Consider the following 18,272-nt stretch of genomic DNA (forward strand, 5'->3'; position numbering starts at 1 on the left):
AACCAAAACCAAAGACAACTACAAAACAACTCCCACACCACCACACTTCAACTTTTTTTCCTTCTAGCTCAGGAATATTACATTCTGTTCCCTAAGTGTTCAAATATCCTTTCTGGAAGTTATGCCTGAAAAAATGATGAAATTTACTAACCTCACTAAAAAAAAAAAAAAAACCTTCAAAATTTATATATAATAAGCAACTCCTTATTTTCAACCTGTTGGTTATAGGGTTATAAGCTGTTCCTTTCTTTTCCCCAACTTTTTTGTCCATGATGCTCCAAAATTTCTTTCAGAGCCAGCACTATATACTTTTTACCCATTATTACATACCACACCACAAATAAAATCTTAATAACTTTCTTCCCCTACTAAAAATGAGTTAGAGCGAATACCAAAATATTCACCCACTACTTGCAATCTATGCAGAATATGCATTTTTCTCTAAGAATTGCTGAAAAGACAGAATGCTACGTCTAAGTGAGAATTATTATCAAAAGTACTTTGCTCTGCTTCTTGTAATTGAACAAGAGAATAATGACAGTGCAGAAATAACAAAACGTCAGTGCATGTAGATATTTCATTAAACCGCTAAAACTAAACTCCGTCAAACAACGTAAAAATATTACACAAACGTACAAACGATACTGTGCTGTCTGCTGTACTTATGAGCAGTTTTGTATTCACGAACCCAACTGCTTCTCAGGACAGCACTCATTAAGCAACACTCTTCAGGAAGACTCCCTCCACGGCAGCAGTCGTTCCTGCCGCCCCTCACCGCGGCGCCGGGCCCCGCGTTCCCTTCACGCCGGCGGCCGCCTAGGCAGGCGTCACAGCGGGACCGGGCACCATCCGCAGCGCACCCTCAGCGCGGCAGGCGGGGAGCGGGCCCGGCGGCGGGGGGAGCGGGCCCGAAGCGGGGAGCGGGCGCGGCGGGGCCGGCGCTCACCTTGTCAGAGTCCAGGTCGGGGTCGGCCTGGCAGAGGCGGAAGAGGAAGGACTTAGGGTCCCTGCAGAGCGTCTGTCGAGTGGTCAGGAAGCAGGTGCCCCCAACGTTCAGCCTGACCCACTTGCCGGGCCCCGCGCCGGGCAGCGGCGCCGAGCTACACCGACGGCAGGGCCCGCCCGCGCCGAGGCCGCCAGCCGGGGGCACCGGGAACTCACAGTGGTTCTCCGCCGCCATCCTCACCACCGCCGGAAGGGGCCGCCCCGGCTGCCTGGCCCTCGGCGCACCGCCCACCGGAAGCGTCGGCTGGAACGGCGCCCTGCCCCTTCTCGCCCGCCGCCCGAGCGGCTCCGGCTTGGGGCCCCGGGAGCAGCCCTCACGTCTGCGACAGGGCCGCCGCCGGGCCAGAGGCCGCGGGCCCGTCTCTGTCCCATGCCCCTCGCCCCACGGCGGAAGGAAGAGGCGGAGGCCGCGCAGAACCCTACATGCCTTTATTACAGACTACCAAGCATAAGTGAAATCCGTCATCCAGTCACTAACTACACATCTATAGCACAGAGATCTGTCGAGAGGAGAATAAACCGTCATTAAATTATGAGATATGATTAAATCATCGACCAATAGAAAATTTATATAATAAAGCCAGAAAAAAGGTGTAAAATATAGTTTACAATAATTATTCACATTCAAGGCTGTACATCAATACATACAACAGCATGGCCCCGAACATGAATTCAATCCAAATAATTCATATATTAGAATTTAAATAACACAGACTGAACTAGAGCCCAACACGAGCCAGCAAATAACCTTAGAAGAATAAAAATACAAAAGTGTATATCATATCATTGCATTATTTGCTTCTGTTTTCACGAGTTCTTGGAGGAGGGGAGATTGTTTTGCGGTTTGTTGACGGAGGGTCAGGGGTTTTATTTCTTTGGGGTGGGTTTTTTCTTTTTTCCTGTACATCACAGTTACAGCTACAAACTAGGTAGAGCATATTACACATGTAACTGACTGCCAGCAACCTGAAAACAGCATACAACTACCAAAACTGGTTCCTAATTTTTCTCTTTTGTCAGATACATTTTCACTTCTGCTACCATTGCGAACATTCACCATATCAAGTCGGTTAGTACATGGCCATAGGAAGCTTTGTCAAATGGCAATCATCTACATTCATGGCCCAGCTGATATGACAGATTTGTCTATTGACCAGGGACAGGACTTGAGGAAACTGTATGAAGCTGAGTCACAGGAGCTTTAGGTTAGGTGTCAGTAAAAGGTTTTTCACGCAGAGGGTGGCCAGGTGGCCAAACACTGGAACAGGCTCCCCAGGAAGCGGTCACACTATCAAGCCTGCCTGAGTTCAAGGTGTCTGGCACATGGTGGGATTGCTGGGGAGTCCTGTGCAGTGCCAAGAATTGGACTTAATGACCTTGATGGGTCCTTTCCAACTCAGTATATTCTCTTTACTCTAAAACCAGGCTATTGCGTGCTTAAGAACCTCTCCAACTGCTTGCTGCATAACAGTAATTTCTTCTATGAAAGAGGAAACATTCTGAAATTATCAGTCATAAATGAAAACATGCCATTTTGGATTACAGAACTACTTGTCTGTAGTAGTTGATCAACTGATAGACAATCTGCATCATGAGGCTTTGCAGGAGCACTTCCATTTGATTCACAAAACATTTCCATGAAGCATTACAGACATTCAGCAAAATTTCAGATATAAATACTGCACCTATTTGTGCCATTTACTAGTAGAAAGAATGATCAGAATCCATCCAGAGGCCACATCTTTAGGCAACTATTAATACACAAGTTCTCTCCTCAGCAAGGTGTTGAAATCAAATGCTTTGTCCACAGGCCAAATGAAGTAATTGTCTTGACTTTACTCAATCGTTCAGAAGAAAATGTACATGTGGAAAATTCCCATAATTCTTCAAAGTTCCCAGCACAAAAAATAATTGTATCAAGCACATTCAATTAAGCATCTTGAACTATGAAAGCTGATTAGAATAATCACATCTTTGTTTCAATCCACAATTCTTTTCAGACTTATATATAGCAGATACTTCACAATTAAATCACATCAGAAGGAGAAAAGTAGAGCACAGTACTGATAATTTGATCTTTTCAGTACTTAAGTACCTAGCAAATGGAATCCTAATAGGCAATATTAGTCTGCTAGCAATGCCTCAACATCACATCTGAAGTAACTCTTTCTTAATACAAAACCTTTACAAAACTGGACTTAAAGGCAAACTAATTTCTCCGTTTATTAAATTAGTTCTAAACTTCTTGTGACTGGGCAGTAGTACTTCATCCTTTTTTAAGCTCCACACCACAGAAAAAGATGGAATAAATACCTTTCTGAAGTTCAAATACCAAGCAAAGCAAAATTACAACATTATTGACCAGATTCTTCATAAATGATCAACAACTGTTGAAATTTCAAGAGATGGAATGAATCAACAGATTTGGTTTTCAGTAGGTCTGCAGTAAGAAGAAGAGTCTTCAAGTACCTAATTTTTTTTTTTCTCCTTTGAACCCCTTGGATTAAAAGCAGAAAAATCACATGGCCTATGTGCAGCTCTGAAGAACCTCCTTTGCACATTTCATTCCATGAACTCCCATGAACCACAGGAGTGATCTTCAGGACAAAGACCTGATTCTACCCCACATCAGGTATAAGCATTTTAAATGGGTACCAGCCCTTCATAGTATGTATGCAGCACCTTTCAACACACATTTAATTGGACAAACTGGTAAAACATACTTGAATCCCCAATTACTTTGTGATGCCTTACTCTATACTCTTGTCACCTTTCAAACCCACAGATTCTACACATAGTCCAAGAAATAGAAATACCTCTCCCACGAAAGTTCTAGTTCCTTCCCAAAAAAGCAGTAGCTAAGTAAGACTGGATTAGGAATACTGAAGCTCTAAGTGGAGTAATGCCTGTAAGAGATGCTTACAGTTTTCCAATAACAGCATTGTCAATTAAAAAAAAAAAAAAGGATTTACAGAATGCAGACATCAGTCTTCCAGATACCTTCTTGACAGCTTACTGCTACCAAGATCTACAAGGCTGGCTGAAAGCTTTTGGTGGGCAGGATGAAAGCCTACTGAGAGAAGATTTTCAAGGTGTGAAAAAACACAATTAATTTGCTATGGTAAAATGACTAAAAGTCTAAATATTACAGAAAACATGTTTAAGCACATCTAGATCTCCACCTAGTTAACAGGCCAATGAAGGTCATTTTGCCAGACTTTTTATGTGAGGCCAAGTTTTGTCACACTGAACAGTAGTGGCACTGTGAATCCCCATCACTGCCAAACTCTCCTGTACGAAGTTGGGAATACACCTGTCCAGATCTCAATAGCAGAGACTAAATCCAAAAGTGGTAGGGTTGTCTCCAGTGGACGCAATACATGGCCGAAATTTGGCAGCTGGAGAACAAATGGATAGCACTGCAACAGACTTAAAATACATGTCATCTTGGATAGAACAGCACATATAGCTTACTACAGACGCAGATCAAAGATACAGTGTGCTATTCAAATTTGAGTGACAAGGAGTATATTTTGTACGTGATGGAATTTCTCATGATGAAAAGGGAACACTTATGTCTTCCTAAGCCATTTACAGGACCCCTTCTCCCCCTTAATACCAGACACAGTAAGCCAGGGATTTGCTTCTCTCAGGTTTCCGTATGTGATGGGATATGGATGACTACAGGAATGCAGTTGCTCCAAAAGAAAAGGCAACTGCACTGTCTCTTTTAAAGACTGGAAAAGCTGAACTGCCATCAAGTTCAACCACATAACACAGTTTTTAAGAGATCAATAATAAATCTCCTTCACCCTCTACAAGAAAATATTCAACATTCATGTGTCTTTTGAGAAATCTTATAAGCCATTGTTCTTAAAATACTGCTTCTAGAGAATAGTAGCCTATGAGTTTTTTCAACATTGTAGAGAAACCTTTCTTTGGTGGAAGGAAAATCACATCAGAGTATGACAACTCAAAATGCAACGTAATGGTATATGTAATGAGTGAATAAATAGGTGTGATGTTTATACTGCTTTTAAAAAAAAGAAGGAATGCCTTTGTCCAGACCTAGGTCATTCTCTTCTGCAAGGTTTAGGAACACAAGCATGTAGAAAATACCACTGGGGAAGTTTTTTTTTTTAGCACACAGGAAGTTGTGTCATTGTAACATGACAAGAAATGTTTGACCACAAAAAACAGCCATAATTTGAAGAGGATAAAGGAGATCGATATTTTCATTTTATAGATATGCTTTAAGTACCATATATTTTCCCCTTTGTATCAGTATTTGCCTTTGATTTTCTCACCAAATTACTTTATTATCTGTATTTCAATTCCTTACATTTTTCCAGAGTTCCTGAATGTTTGGCCAAGGACCAAAAACAGAATTGACATCTCATTACACAATGAGACCAAAAAAAAGTCAAGTAATCAATTGTACAAAGTTTTCACATTTCCTTCTCTACCCAAGAAAACAGGTTGGCCCCATTAAAATGCACAACACATGCATACCCTGGAAAGAAAGCTTCCAGCCCTCATCTGCTGAAAAGGTGAAAAACTATCTACTATATCAATAGTAGCCTTTTTTCCCCCCATACTAACTAGTTTCTCTTTTGATTAGCATTAGTTAAAAGCATGCTGGTAAGTTTATTGTCCCTTGATTAATCACACATATGACTTAAATTAAAATTTAAACTTAATGTTTAAAAGGCTTCAGAAGCCAACATTTCAATTTTAGAAATTTCAGTGCTATGTTCAGCATTTTCTCTCTCAAAAGCTTTATCATTGGAGCTGGTCTGCCAGACAAACACATCTGATTCATTCCCATAATTACTATAGTACCACACAAATCCTGCAACCAGAACTATGTTAGGAATTACACAAGGGTGCAACCAACCTGGCTATAAATGCCATATACCAATAAGCTGGGGGACTGTGAGGAAAGGAAGAGAAAACAAAGAGGTGGTACTTAGAAGAGGCATATAAAAGCTCCCTGATGAAACACAGTTTAATGATAATCTGAGAGTCACAGAAAACTCCAGCCCCATAAAATGCAAGGCTGGTACATGATTCGGCATGTGTGCGTGTGGATTGGTTTCAACTCATCTTAAGTGAAGCTGGTAATGCAAGGTCTATCCACTAGTCTGCAGCAGAAACAGAACTGAAGTGCACAAAAGCAAGATCTTCACAGCAATGATATGCAAGTGGAAGCCTCAACAGAAGCACAAAGAGCGAGCAAAGCAACCCTGAATTCCATTAGGTTTTTGCTTTTCTTCCTTTTTTTTTCTTCTTAAAAAAAAAAAAACCCAAACCACTGCCCCCCAAAAAAAACAAAAGAAAAAAACCCAAAAAACCACGCGAACAAACAAAATAACAAACCCCCCCAAAAAAAAACCCAAACAAAAGAAGAAAACCAAAAGCAAAGGCAAAAAAACAAAACAAAACCAAAAAAACCCAAAAACCAAAACCGAGAACATTTCAGACGTATGCTTCCCCTTGAGATGGTAAATAGGTGGGTTGAAAAGATTCCTCTGATCGGCTGCAAACGGAGTTCTAGCAGCAAGTAGGGAAACTGGGAAATTTTGGATGAGCTTTACTATTTTGCAGCATTCTGGTGGTATCTGTGCCGCCATACTTCATGTATCTTTTTGCACCATTTATGAGCATTCCCACTTGGGTCCATCAGGTAATATGTCCTGTTTGGCTATAAGTGAACAACATTTTAATGATTACTCCAAACATAGTTTAACAAAAAAGCAGTAGTAATTCTGCACCTACCAATAAAATAATTACTCAGAATTAGCTCGTTAACTTTCTGAAAGTTAAATTCAATTACAGCTACATAACCTTATGCATTACTGATTAACCATTTTAAGCAGTCAACTGACAATATATTATATACCTCTCATGATTCACTACATACAAGAAGGGCTAAATGTTAAGTCATTAAGAATGTCCATCGAAGCCCAAAATCCACTTATGGCTAATTTAAACACTAATAATTAAAATACAGCTGCATTTTTGTGATAAACATGTATGTCAGAGTGAGATTTTGTGTGATTTTTTGTTTTATTCTTATTCAGTTTTGTTTGGGGGTGTGGATTTTGTGCATTTTTTGTTGGTTGACTTTATTCAGATTTTTGTTTAGTTTTGTTTTAAATTAGGACTATGAAATTTTGTATAAAAAAAAAACTATACTTTCTTCAGAAAAATCTTTTTGATAACTTACAGAAATTGCCCAAGACCTTAGAGCAATTTACAAAGAAAATTCAAAAAATAAACTTACCGTGTGAACAAAAAATGTCTTAAAATTCTTGGCTTCTGGACGCAACTCTAAAGACCATGGAATTTCTCCTTTTAGAACTTTGTTGACAGGATCCACATAATACAGGTGGGGCCCTTCCGTAAGCAGCAATTGGCGCCGACGTGCAAACAATCCCTAACAAGAAAAGTAGAAGTAGCAATGCAAAAACAAACAAACAAATCCCAGCAAAATCCATGAGGGAATTAAAAATGTAAATTTACACATCTCTGAACTGAACAACAGAGGCAGGATAAAACCAGCTCAGTGCTAGGATGGTATATTTGGGTTCGGGGGCTGTCTTTAATTTTACTTTAGCTATTTGACCTCACTCCTTTTTTAGGGTCTTGCAGCGCATTATTCTACTACATGGCGAAACACAAGTACTAATTTAGGAAAGTATCTTCAAGTTCTAGCAAAACCTGAAACACCAGGTGGCACAGAGTGAAGCAGAATCTATTTCTCAAAGAAATCAATAGTCATGATTTTGTAGAAAAGACTACGAAGAAGCAGGTATTAAATTAGATGAAAGAGAACCTTCTTTCCACTAAAGCTGATGCAGACTATCTGTAGCTGATTCTGTAAGCTGCTGAAATTAACACTTAAAGCTGTTCTAACATCACCTCTGCCTCTTTCAGGATAAAGGCACAAAGTCAGATCCAGGAAAAAAAGCACAGTTGAGAACAATACTGATAATTTTTTGGTATTTTTGGTTCAAACCACATTCGGATATGCGTCAAGAAAGTGTTTATTAGATTATATCAGATTGGGAGGAGGAGGACAAGCAAATTTCATTTGCTGCAATCTCAAAATGAAAGCAACAATAGCAGATTTACTTAGGCTTTTCCAAGAAATCAAGAGCACATTACTAAATCAAGAAAAAAAAAAAATCAATCTACTCACAAGAAAACACTGATTTTTTAGAAATAACTTGTTTATAGGTGACAAATTGTTTAAACAAGGAAGCTTAAAAACAAGCTGCTTATCTGTGCTGCAGCTGTGCAAAAATTTGACGGCTCAATCTTGTTACAGGAAATTAAGAAAAGCCCTTACCTTTCTTTTGTCCACTGGACCCATTTTTAGGATTAAGTTATTTTCTACAAACTGATGCCTTAGAAAAAGAAAAATAACTATTACTCCGGAAGTAATTCTTTCACAGAAACAGCTCTAATGATCAAGTAGTTTTTCATGTCACTCCCTAGCATGTCTTTTTCCATGAGAGTCCTGAACAACTTTAGTATGTGAGTTTTGGACTCTTCCTTAGCCCAGACCAGTGAGTTTTTTTTTTAAATTTGACAGGGGGTAAAAAAACCAACCAACCAAAATCAAAACCAAACAAAAAACCAAAACCAAACAGAAGAACCTAAACCAAAAAAAAACCAACAACCCAAACAAACCAACCAATCAAAAAAAAAAACCCCTTAGCACACCCCACCCCACCCCACCCCATTCCCGCCAAGGAACAACAACAATGACAAAAATTCACACATGAGAGACTTCTCTAAAGAGTGAAAAGAAATGCTGTTCATAGTCTGGAGGCATTTTGGTTAGATATCCACAGAATATTATCATGCAAAAAATTCCAACAACTTATGGCATTTGTAAAAAAGAAGGAACCTCTTCTAGTTTAGGACTGTAGTGTGAAGACTCTGCAGCACTGGATAGCATCATTCTGCCTATCTTATAAATACGCTCTACATCATCTTCTAGATCTTGTAAATTTTAGAAATATAATATTAGGGTTTTGCTGCTATTGCTTTAAAAATAGAAGCCAAGAAAAATCTAGTTGCTAATTGTTTACTTGAAAATACTAAGATTGACAAATATTAATTTGAATCAAAATCACTTATTTTCCAGGATTCTTTATTGCTGTGCAAGTTATTTAGCTACATCCAAAGATCCTACCAAGGATTTCCACCAGCTTGTTTTGCCAGAAGTAACCTCTTTTCGTCTTCAGAAAACTGTAAATCCAGCTCAAAAGAATTGTTGTCAAGATCATGAATATACTGTTCAATATTTCCTCCTGATGTCTGTGGTGTACTTGTCTCTGCAGCAGACAGTGAATGGGAAGAGGCAGAACTAGAAACTTGCATGCAACCGAACTGACTCAGGAGATTGTCATACTAAAGGAGGAAAAAAAATGAAGTAATTAAATGTCTTTTATTAAAAAGCTTATTTTGCATTAATCTGTGGCTTTTAATTTAAACATGCTTTAATTTATTTTGCTTTTGGGCCAAATCCCAGCTTACTCCCTATAGATCAGCAGGATTCTATGCAAAAAAGTATGATTGATCAAAAGCAAGCCAGCCTTAAATACTCACTTTATCAGAAAACAAATGCTGATTTCAGTAAAAATTTAACCAGCAACATTTATTACATTCTTAATAATTAAAATATAACTAATTCATAGTTTCAGTAAAAATATTTATATTAGTATTTATATTATTTCTTTATATTGGTATTCAATATTTATGCTATAATGGAAGTCTCAGGCAGCATCAGAGCTGAATACAGCAGTAGACAAACATACATTTCCATAACAGTCTTCATCATCCTCTGACATAGCAGGTAAATATGCTGTAAGTTTAGGGGGTGTCTGAAGATGTAGGTTCTCCCACACAATGGATTCAAAGAAGGGGTGAGCCTTAAGAGGTCCATATCCTCCCATTTCTTCACAACCTAATCGGTTGGTAGCATCTAGAACCTAAGCAAATTAAAATTAAGTTAAGCTGCATAAAATAATGAGAAAGGGCAAGCATTATTCACATTTGCAAAGCACGTGAAAATGTAAAACCAGTCTGTCACCCTGCCCTAAGCATACATACCTATACTATACTATAAGGAGGTTGTTTATAATAAAAGATGCTATTTGTCACTATGTCTTGTCAACAACATTATGTATTAGATCAGCTCACAGATGTAAGGATAGGAGCACTTCTTTAAGTTGACACAATTTTTTGGTTTTGCTCCTTTGTAAAGACTGAAACAAACATACAGAGAAGGCCTGATGAAGCACACTTCCTTTTAAGTTTAGTCCACCATCACATTCTAGTGATGCAAGAAGCTGTGGAAACTACAGGTAGTGTTAAACATCAGCCTCTCAAGGACCTCAAAATGACACACTTCTCAGGATACAACCAGGTTAATACAACCTGGACGTCACCATTCAGGAGACGCTGGCTTGGCCATAGAACCGGACTTGGACACAGGAATGCACTAATAGGCCTTTTAGGTTCTATTTATCATCATCCACAAAGGTTAGAGTTTCCTCCCCATTCCCTGCTAATATGATAGACTGTTGAACTGAAAAAAGCTTATAACACCTAAAATGTTCTCTGCATATTCACTTGAGTGTCATGACTGACTATAATCTCACTGATGGAACAGAACTACTTTTTCTTCCTACTAGTCAAACCTTCACAGGCATAGTAATTCTTAGACTGACACTATTGAGACATGTTAAGTGCATGTTAAAATGCAAGGCAACTGGATTTATATTGTAATGAATATATCTGCCTGTGACGTACAGGATGCTGTTTTTAACTAAATGATCCCTTAGACAACTCAAAACCAATTAATCTGAGAACTATCTAAGCCTAAGTATTTGAATCTCAATTTCTGTTTGTAATGCACAGTATCTAGAATTGTTTGCTTCCATTTCACAGAAAGACATTCCTTGTCCTTCTAACAATTCTTGTTAGAATTCAGATTAAAAAAAAAAAATCAAAGTGCTGTTTAATAACAGATATTGATTTTCAAGAGAGTCCCCTACACAGTCAATAATACTCACAGATGTTCGTATTATAAGATTTGCAAGAGTGCACAGAAACTTTCAGAAAAGAGAACTACATAAGCTGAATGTTTTCCAATGTCATCAAACCATTTAATGACAAATCAATTTCAGTGATACCTTTTGGTTGAAAAAGTTAGGCATTTAGCTACTTGGTCAGTTATTAAAAAAAAAAAAGAAAATCAATCAAAACAAGCATAGCACATTATTCAAGAAGAAAAGCACAAATATTTACCAACAGCTTTTCCACAAGGTCTTTTGCCTTGGGAAAAAATTTTTCTGGGAAGTCATATTCCAACTTTATTATCTTCTGGAATATAAGATATTCATTTCTGCAGAAGAGAAAAATATTAACTCTTGTTATTGGTTCTCCATGGTTCTTTCACCTTAACCTAAATAAACCAGACAAATATTAAACAAAAAATCTACAAGTTAAGTTACGTTCCTGTGAATCTTCCAAGGGTGAAGGGGTACTATGATCCTGTAAGCACCAGATACTTGAGAAATAACAACAAAAGCTCAAATGACTCAACAGAGAGTGTTGAGGATATGCCTTATAAACCTCTTCATGTACAGTTATATAGTTACCATCATGGCACAAATTACATGTGAAATTCTAGGATAGCTTAAAGGAATCTCTCCGTCAGGAGCTCTAGTTATAACTGTCTAAGCATCTTCATTGCACCAAAAAGGACAAATAAAAGCAGCATGACATTAATACCAGCTCTGCATTATGAAAAATACTTCAGAACTGCTAGTACAGTAAAAATCCAATCAGAGGCAATATATTTATGATCCACATGTAAATAATTAGCTCAGATCTCTTACCCAGCTCTAAATGGAGGCAATCCAGCTACAAGTTGATATATTATGCATCCCAGAGCCCAGAGGTCAGAGCTTCAAAACAAAGAGGAAAAAACACAGAATCTTTTTTGTAAAAGAAATCTTTAATATGAAATCTAAAAGAAAAATTCTTAACTTTTTGCTACTTAAAACATAGCATGAACCCCGTGGACAAACCTGCTTTGTATATTTTCCACATTATTTTTACTTAAGCCCTTGACAGAAGAATGGGCTAGCAACACAACTTAAAAGAAGAAACTGTAGAATAATAGTCCCACAAAAACTGACTCCAAGCACAAGTGGATGACAGGTGAATTCTCAGTCAAAATAATGGGTAACTAATGACTTTGAAAAGAATATTGATTATCCACATGATGATTCAAGGATGCATCCAACTTCATTCAATATATGCCCCTTCAGATTTAAAATACTTTCCTCTTAATATTTGATTTTAAAAAAGAGAATATATTACAGTTTTTTATCTTTTTTACTTAAAGCTTTTCTTAAGACACAAGCAGAAAGACAGGCTATAATGATAAGGAAAAGCTATGTTCTAGTGTGGTAGGCAAAGGAAAGTTAAGCTTTAGTGTGTTGGCCTGAAAGAACACTTTTAACTTATTTTACCTTGAGGTAAGCTACCCATAGATTTGATTAAAGCTTCAAAACCCTCATGGAAGACTAAAATACTTAAAACTACTCAAACTAAGAGTTTTCTGTACAGGTGAAGCATTATGCAACTTCTAAAAGGAGATGATGTTCTAATTAAATCTTTCCATTGCCAAAACAGTCAAAAGCTCTTCACTAAAAGATGTGAAAAGTCTGATAGTATCTCTATCACTTAAAGAAATGCTAGCACAAATTACTACACCTATTCACCTAAATGATCCTTTTAACTTCTGATTTGTCAGCGACTAGCTTACTCTTCCATCATTGCAGTAAAACAGATATACACATTCAGTAGGATACCATCAACAAACAATTTTAATGAGTTCAGAAATTTCTGAAGGGCATCACTCATACCAGGCAGACAGATAAGCTTTAAAATGTTGCAAATCCTAAGTACAGTTTAGGAAACATAACTGCAAGTTGATCTAAATACAAGTCAAAGAAAGCTGCAGCCTTCTCCTTAACGGAACAGCATGTGACATTCTGTTGTTCCTACAGCAGGAAATACCATATTTGAGGAATCTTATATAAAATGGAATTAAAATAATTATATTACTTGGATAACAGATTTGTCTGATTTATTTATGGGTGAAAAATCCAACTTCACCTTACACACCTCCTTCTCAAAAACACCTAATCCTGTTAGTAGAACCCAAAAAAGTAGATAAACTAAGGAAGCCAGCCCTCAGACAAGAAGCAATACTTAATAAGAAAACAATTTTCAAGCTCTGTTAAAATACTCAAGCATCTTGTTTCTTTAAAATACTAAGCTTTCTTGCTTGATTTATCCACTCCTCCCCATCTGACTGTTTCCTGACAGAGTCAGTAAAGTTCTGGAATATAGAGCCCTCACCTTTTACAGGCAGATTTCTCTGTCAGCAGTTCTGGAGAAACGTACTGTGCTGTCCCTACAAATGAGTTTGCCCGCGCTGTTGAGGAAAGAAATAAGCAAACATATACTTATGCATAAGCCAATACTCCTCTTCCTCCCCTGTCGCCACCCAGTTTAAAAAAAAAAAAAAAAAAACCAAAAGGCAATCCACTGTAAGTTACATAATGCTGCAAAGAACCCATGAGAATTTAACTTCGTTAACTATACACAAAACCTGCTTGGAAGAAACAAATCAATCTCAGGGATACCTCTTTGGTTCAAGAAGCTAGGCATTTAGGTACCTAGTTATAAAATCTACCAACACAAGTTTGCTGCAGTTAAGAAAAAAATGTCAATTGAATTCAGTTCAGCCTAGTGCTTTTTTCAAGCACTGTTTGCAGGATCTATTTACAGGCTATTAGTTACAACTGCAGACACATTAATTCTACTACCTTCATATTTGCGCAATTCTTTCAACCACTGGAGTAAAACACATAAGCAGAGTTAAAACTTACTGTATCAGGTGAGCCATGGTACCTATTTGTTTGCATTCTTGTCTTGCAAATGAAAACTAAGCAACCTGAGTAGTTCAACTTCCCAGTCTATTTGGTAATCTAGCTGGTATTCCACTACACCAAACACTACCTCCTCTGATATAATCTACGTAGTGACAGTCAAAACTGTTTCGAGGTGCTTTAGTGATTTAGGTGAGGTAATGCCATTGGAAGGTTACAATCTGGTAAATAAAACACATGTACATTTTCAAAAGATCACTTGCTATAATTACTGGTGTCACATAATGAATAATGGCAAACCTTGTCTGCTATCTGCAGATAATACTTTTGCTGTTCCAAAGTCTGTTATTTGAATGTGCATATCTTCATTTAATAAGATGTTCTCTGGTTTAAGGTCCCTGGAAAAGACAGATTTTTATATTCAAACAGCATACAAATTAAAGTTGAAAAACTGTCTAGTGACTGAGGTACATAATGCTATAACAAATGATGCAAACATTCTATAAACATTGTTACAACAGCTTCTCTAACATGTAGCTGTCAACCTGCAGACAGATTTTGTTAAATCCATTAACATTTTTTTTAAACATCACGTAAATAATCATCTCAAAACTATGCTACTGTGCATGTCACACGTTCAAAAATTTCAAATACAAAACAAATCCCAACAAAAACCCCACCTCACAAAAACACACACTAAACCCCAAGCCCGTTCACTCCAAAGCCTTAATTTAAATAACATCTGACAGATTGATATGGCATTAAGATTTTCTACATCTGTTTCCTCACTGCAACACTCCAGTTAGTCAAACACTGGCAAACCCAGCCCCAGCTAAATGTCCTGAACAGGTAAGACAGATGACCTCCACGCATAATCTGCATTTCAAATGCATGCCTACTATTTGCATAGGCATAGCCTCTGATTCTGAATAAAACCAGACTTCACAGCATCACAAACACAATAGATAGCAGTACAGAGTTAGATGTCAAGAACTGCATTAGAAACAACTTAAGAGCATTCAGTTACACTGATATGATATGCCTTTGCAACAAGTTTCCTTAGCTCATCCAAAAAAACCCTACATACTTCCCTCCTAAGCTGAATCTTTGAATGCTCATAAAGAAATCTAGGAGCATGGGAGTTGTTTTGTTTGACTGGTAAGAAAAAGCTAGTAAAAACTGAAAGCTGTTTCTGTCAATCACTGTGCAGCACTATTTTCTTCAGATTAAAGTCCCCTACTATGGAAAAGTATGAGTTGTACAATTTAAAGTCTGAAAACTACCACAGAGAGCAACAAGCCATAAAAATCCTGTTGATTTTCCTGTGCCTGTCCTATAAGAGAGGTAGAAAGTACATAAATGGAATGGATTCTTTAACAGTTTTGTGTAGAGCTTTTTTAAGACATGTATGTATGTAGATATATTGTACTCTATACATGCTTCATATATACTGTTTCTATAATATATCCTATACCTACATTAATACTGGATTATGGATCTATAGCTATATATATAAATACATAGAGATATCTGTAATAAATTTTCCAGGGTAGCCTGACATCTTAAAGTGGTTCTATGTCATGTCCTATTTCTTCAGGCAGTAAAAAAATCCCAAGGGTTTTCAAGCATTGCTAGAGCTGTGTCCTCATAAACTTCATACTAAGTTCTCCAATTGCACAATTTTCCTGGGTTTTTTTGACCTCTTCATAGGGTCCTTCATATAAAAACAAGTATAACGCTGCTCTTCTCCAACAGGAGGTTTCCAATATAGGGTTAGTAACAGTGACAATCATGCCACATTGATTTTATAAGCATCGTCTCAGCCTAAACACATGAACTATAAAATCAAAGGGAAACTGGAAGTTCCTGAACTTTTCCCCTGCCCCTGTAGAAAGTATTGTGCTTTCAGTATGCTCCACATCCATCCCTCTTGGATTCAAATTATTTCACAAAAACTTCTATTTAAAAGGAAAAACTGTTTTTGTAATAACTGAAAGAAATAATGCTATCAGAATTATAACCAGTCAGCTTTTTTGCCAACTAGCATCTAGTGTCCCATGACAAAAACTGGTTGGTAACCTAAACACAATAAATTTCTTACCCAAAAAGAAGTTCTGCAGGTCAGATGTCTAGCACTTAAAGCTTTAGTTAATAAACATGAATGACAAATCATTACCATCCAAACAATATATTACATCAAGAACAACTTCGTAAGTACTGCTCAAAACTTCACTAATTTCACCACTTACCTAATTATTGTGCAGCTTTGTGGAAATTGTTTACTCAGTGAAAACTGATATAGATTAATTTTCTTGATTATATAGTACACATTAAGCCACAGACAAAAAGAATTCTAGTTACTTTTGCAACATAACAGCACAGGAAAAAAAGTTGTTAAACAAAAAGTAAGTTTCTGGTTTTCAGGCCAACCAAAGAAGCTTAAAAGACAAGCTTTTGGTAATGTCAATTCAAGGCCAGAAGGTTTTCTTACTTTTTCCTGCTCCAACAGTTGGTATAACAGCGGTTGGCTCTCCTCCTCAAGTTTGCTATGTTTAACTACTGATGTTAACTGTGCTAGGGCTGATCTAACGCAATTTGTGCTCTTTAGCTTTCCACAAAAATCCAACTTTGCTTTTAGTTTCACAAAGAACATTTTTAGGAAAAAACCCACCTCTTACATGATCAACTGCATGTCTGTCTCAACTCTGTATTACCTGTGAATGATTCCTTTGCCATGCAAATACTCCAGGGCTGATACAATTTCAGCAGTATAAAACCTTGTACAGGTCTCATCAAATGAGCCAATTTTGCGTATATACTTCAGCAGCTCTCCGTTTTTGGCATAGCTAAGTCCAAAATCTGAATGTAACTTAGTTAAGGTTTATCTCTAAGCCACTCCAAAACAAAAATCCCCACAATCTTATTCCAAAGAGAAGAATACTACTAAAAATACATGAACAACAGGGAAGAAGGTGGTTAATTTGAAACTTTACAAGTAGCAGGCCCAAGCAATATCTTAAATATATCATCAACCAAGGACATGGGTCCAAATTTCTTAGCAAAGCAAAAACTACATAAAGGGTTAACTTCATAGTTTTTCCAGAGAATGATCTGGATAATTCATTCAAATTACATACATAATTGTCCTCAGAGTTATTTACAGTAATAACTGATAGAAGTTAAAAATTGTCCCATCACCTGGAAACTACCAGAGCAAGTGTTTACATAAATACAAATAATACAAAAGAAGCCCTGTGAGCTCATACTGTATGATATATAGGGCCTGCCAGCACTATTAGCAGCCTTTGGGAAAACCAGAAAACTACTTACTGACCCCAGAAATAGACTGATCTATACCTTTATGCTTGGGCACAGCCAATTCCAAGCAGGAGGTTTAAGAGGAAGTTCACATAATTAACATTTTCTTAAAAAACCAAAACAAAACAAAAAACCCCAACCAAACAAACAAACCAAAAACCCAAAAAACCAAAGCCAACTGCCAAGCAATGAGCTTCCAGGATGAAACTGCACTTCGTAAATTACTGCTAGAGAGAGCTGGGAAAACAGCAGCCCAGAGGATTCATATTATTCTATAAGCATCTTCATCTTTACATAAAAATTTTAATAATAGCTCTAATTGTAGAACTGAAACTAGTAGGAAATATAGCTGGCTACCCCTATTTTAAATGCAGGAATTACTGTGTTTTACTAAAGATAGATAGATGGATATACGTACACACACATATACATCAGGAATAAAACACTTCTGAAACACTTCCCATACATCCCACCTCCCCCCTCCAACCCAATTTAGAATTTTAAAATTCTTTTTAAACTTGGATTGTTACAAGTCACCTTTCAACATTTACCACATGGACAATTTGTTTAATTGCTTCCCCCTGTCTCACAGGACACTTATTCTTCTCTCTGAGAGGACCCACTCATTCCATGTGCTTAATTTCTGTTAAAAGTGTGACTCCAAAAATTGCATCACATACATCAGGATACTTTAAATACCTTAAGTTACCTCCATCATTTCCATTAGACCACTTCTTAAGGAATCAAAACTGGGCATTGTTATTAGTCTTAAGAAAGTGTTACAGCAAGTTTTAATATGCAAAGGATACATAGTTTTTCATCATCCTGAAAGGTGAAGTAGAGTTTCACAAAAAAAGGGTGATCCAGACGGGACATTACATCTCTCTCTCGTGTCACATACGGTACCTTATTTTCTTTTATGATATGACGTTTTTCTAGAATTTTAACTTAATGAAAAAAAGA

At 37.2% G+C, this 18,272-nt stretch overlaps 2 protein-coding genes across 8 annotated transcripts in view; both read right to left on the reverse strand.

Moving 5' to 3' along the window:
• KCTD5 (potassium channel tetramerization domain containing 5) overlaps nucleotides 1-1,199 on the reverse strand; it is a 32,014-nt gene extending 30,815 nt beyond the window's left edge. For both annotated transcript variants that reach the window (XM_059484293.1, XM_059484294.1), the window contains exon 1: nucleotides 947-1,199. In XM_059484293.1, coding sequence (XP_059340276.1) covers nucleotides 947-1,180 — 234 coding nt within the window. In that variant the 5' untranslated portion in view covers nucleotides 1,181-1,199. The remainder of the gene's footprint in view (nucleotides 1-946) is intronic.
• Nucleotides 1,200-1,419: 220 nt separating this feature from the next.
• The window catches only part of PDPK1 (3-phosphoinositide dependent protein kinase 1), a 41,105-nt gene continuing 24,252 nt past the window's right edge, over nucleotides 1,420-18,272 (reverse strand). For all 6 annotated transcript variants that reach the window (XM_059484154.1, XM_059484159.1, XM_059484156.1 and 3 more), the window contains 11 exons: nucleotides 18,119-18,256; nucleotides 16,706-16,850; nucleotides 14,292-14,389; nucleotides 13,459-13,534; nucleotides 11,925-11,993; nucleotides 11,332-11,428; nucleotides 9,837-10,010; nucleotides 9,212-9,429; nucleotides 8,360-8,417; nucleotides 7,292-7,444; nucleotides 1,420-6,709 (listed from right to left, as the gene is read on the reverse strand). In XM_059484154.1, the coding sequence (XP_059340137.1) occupies nucleotides 6,602-6,709; nucleotides 7,292-7,444; nucleotides 8,360-8,417; nucleotides 9,212-9,429; nucleotides 9,837-10,010; nucleotides 11,332-11,428; nucleotides 11,925-11,993; nucleotides 13,459-13,534; nucleotides 14,292-14,389; nucleotides 16,706-16,850; nucleotides 18,119-18,256 (1,334 nt within the window). In that variant the 3' untranslated portion in view covers nucleotides 1,420-6,601. The remainder of the gene's footprint in view (nucleotides 6,710-7,291; nucleotides 7,445-8,359; nucleotides 8,418-9,211; nucleotides 9,430-9,836; nucleotides 10,011-11,331; nucleotides 11,429-11,924; nucleotides 11,994-13,458; nucleotides 13,535-14,291; nucleotides 14,390-16,705; nucleotides 16,851-18,118; nucleotides 18,257-18,272) is intronic.

Source organism: Ammospiza nelsoni, chromosome 17 (genome assembly GCF_027579445.1).
Source record: "Ammospiza nelsoni isolate bAmmNel1 chromosome 17, bAmmNel1.pri, whole genome shotgun sequence".
NCBI classification, from domain to species: Eukaryota; Metazoa; Chordata; class Aves; order Passeriformes; family Passerellidae; genus Ammospiza; species Ammospiza nelsoni.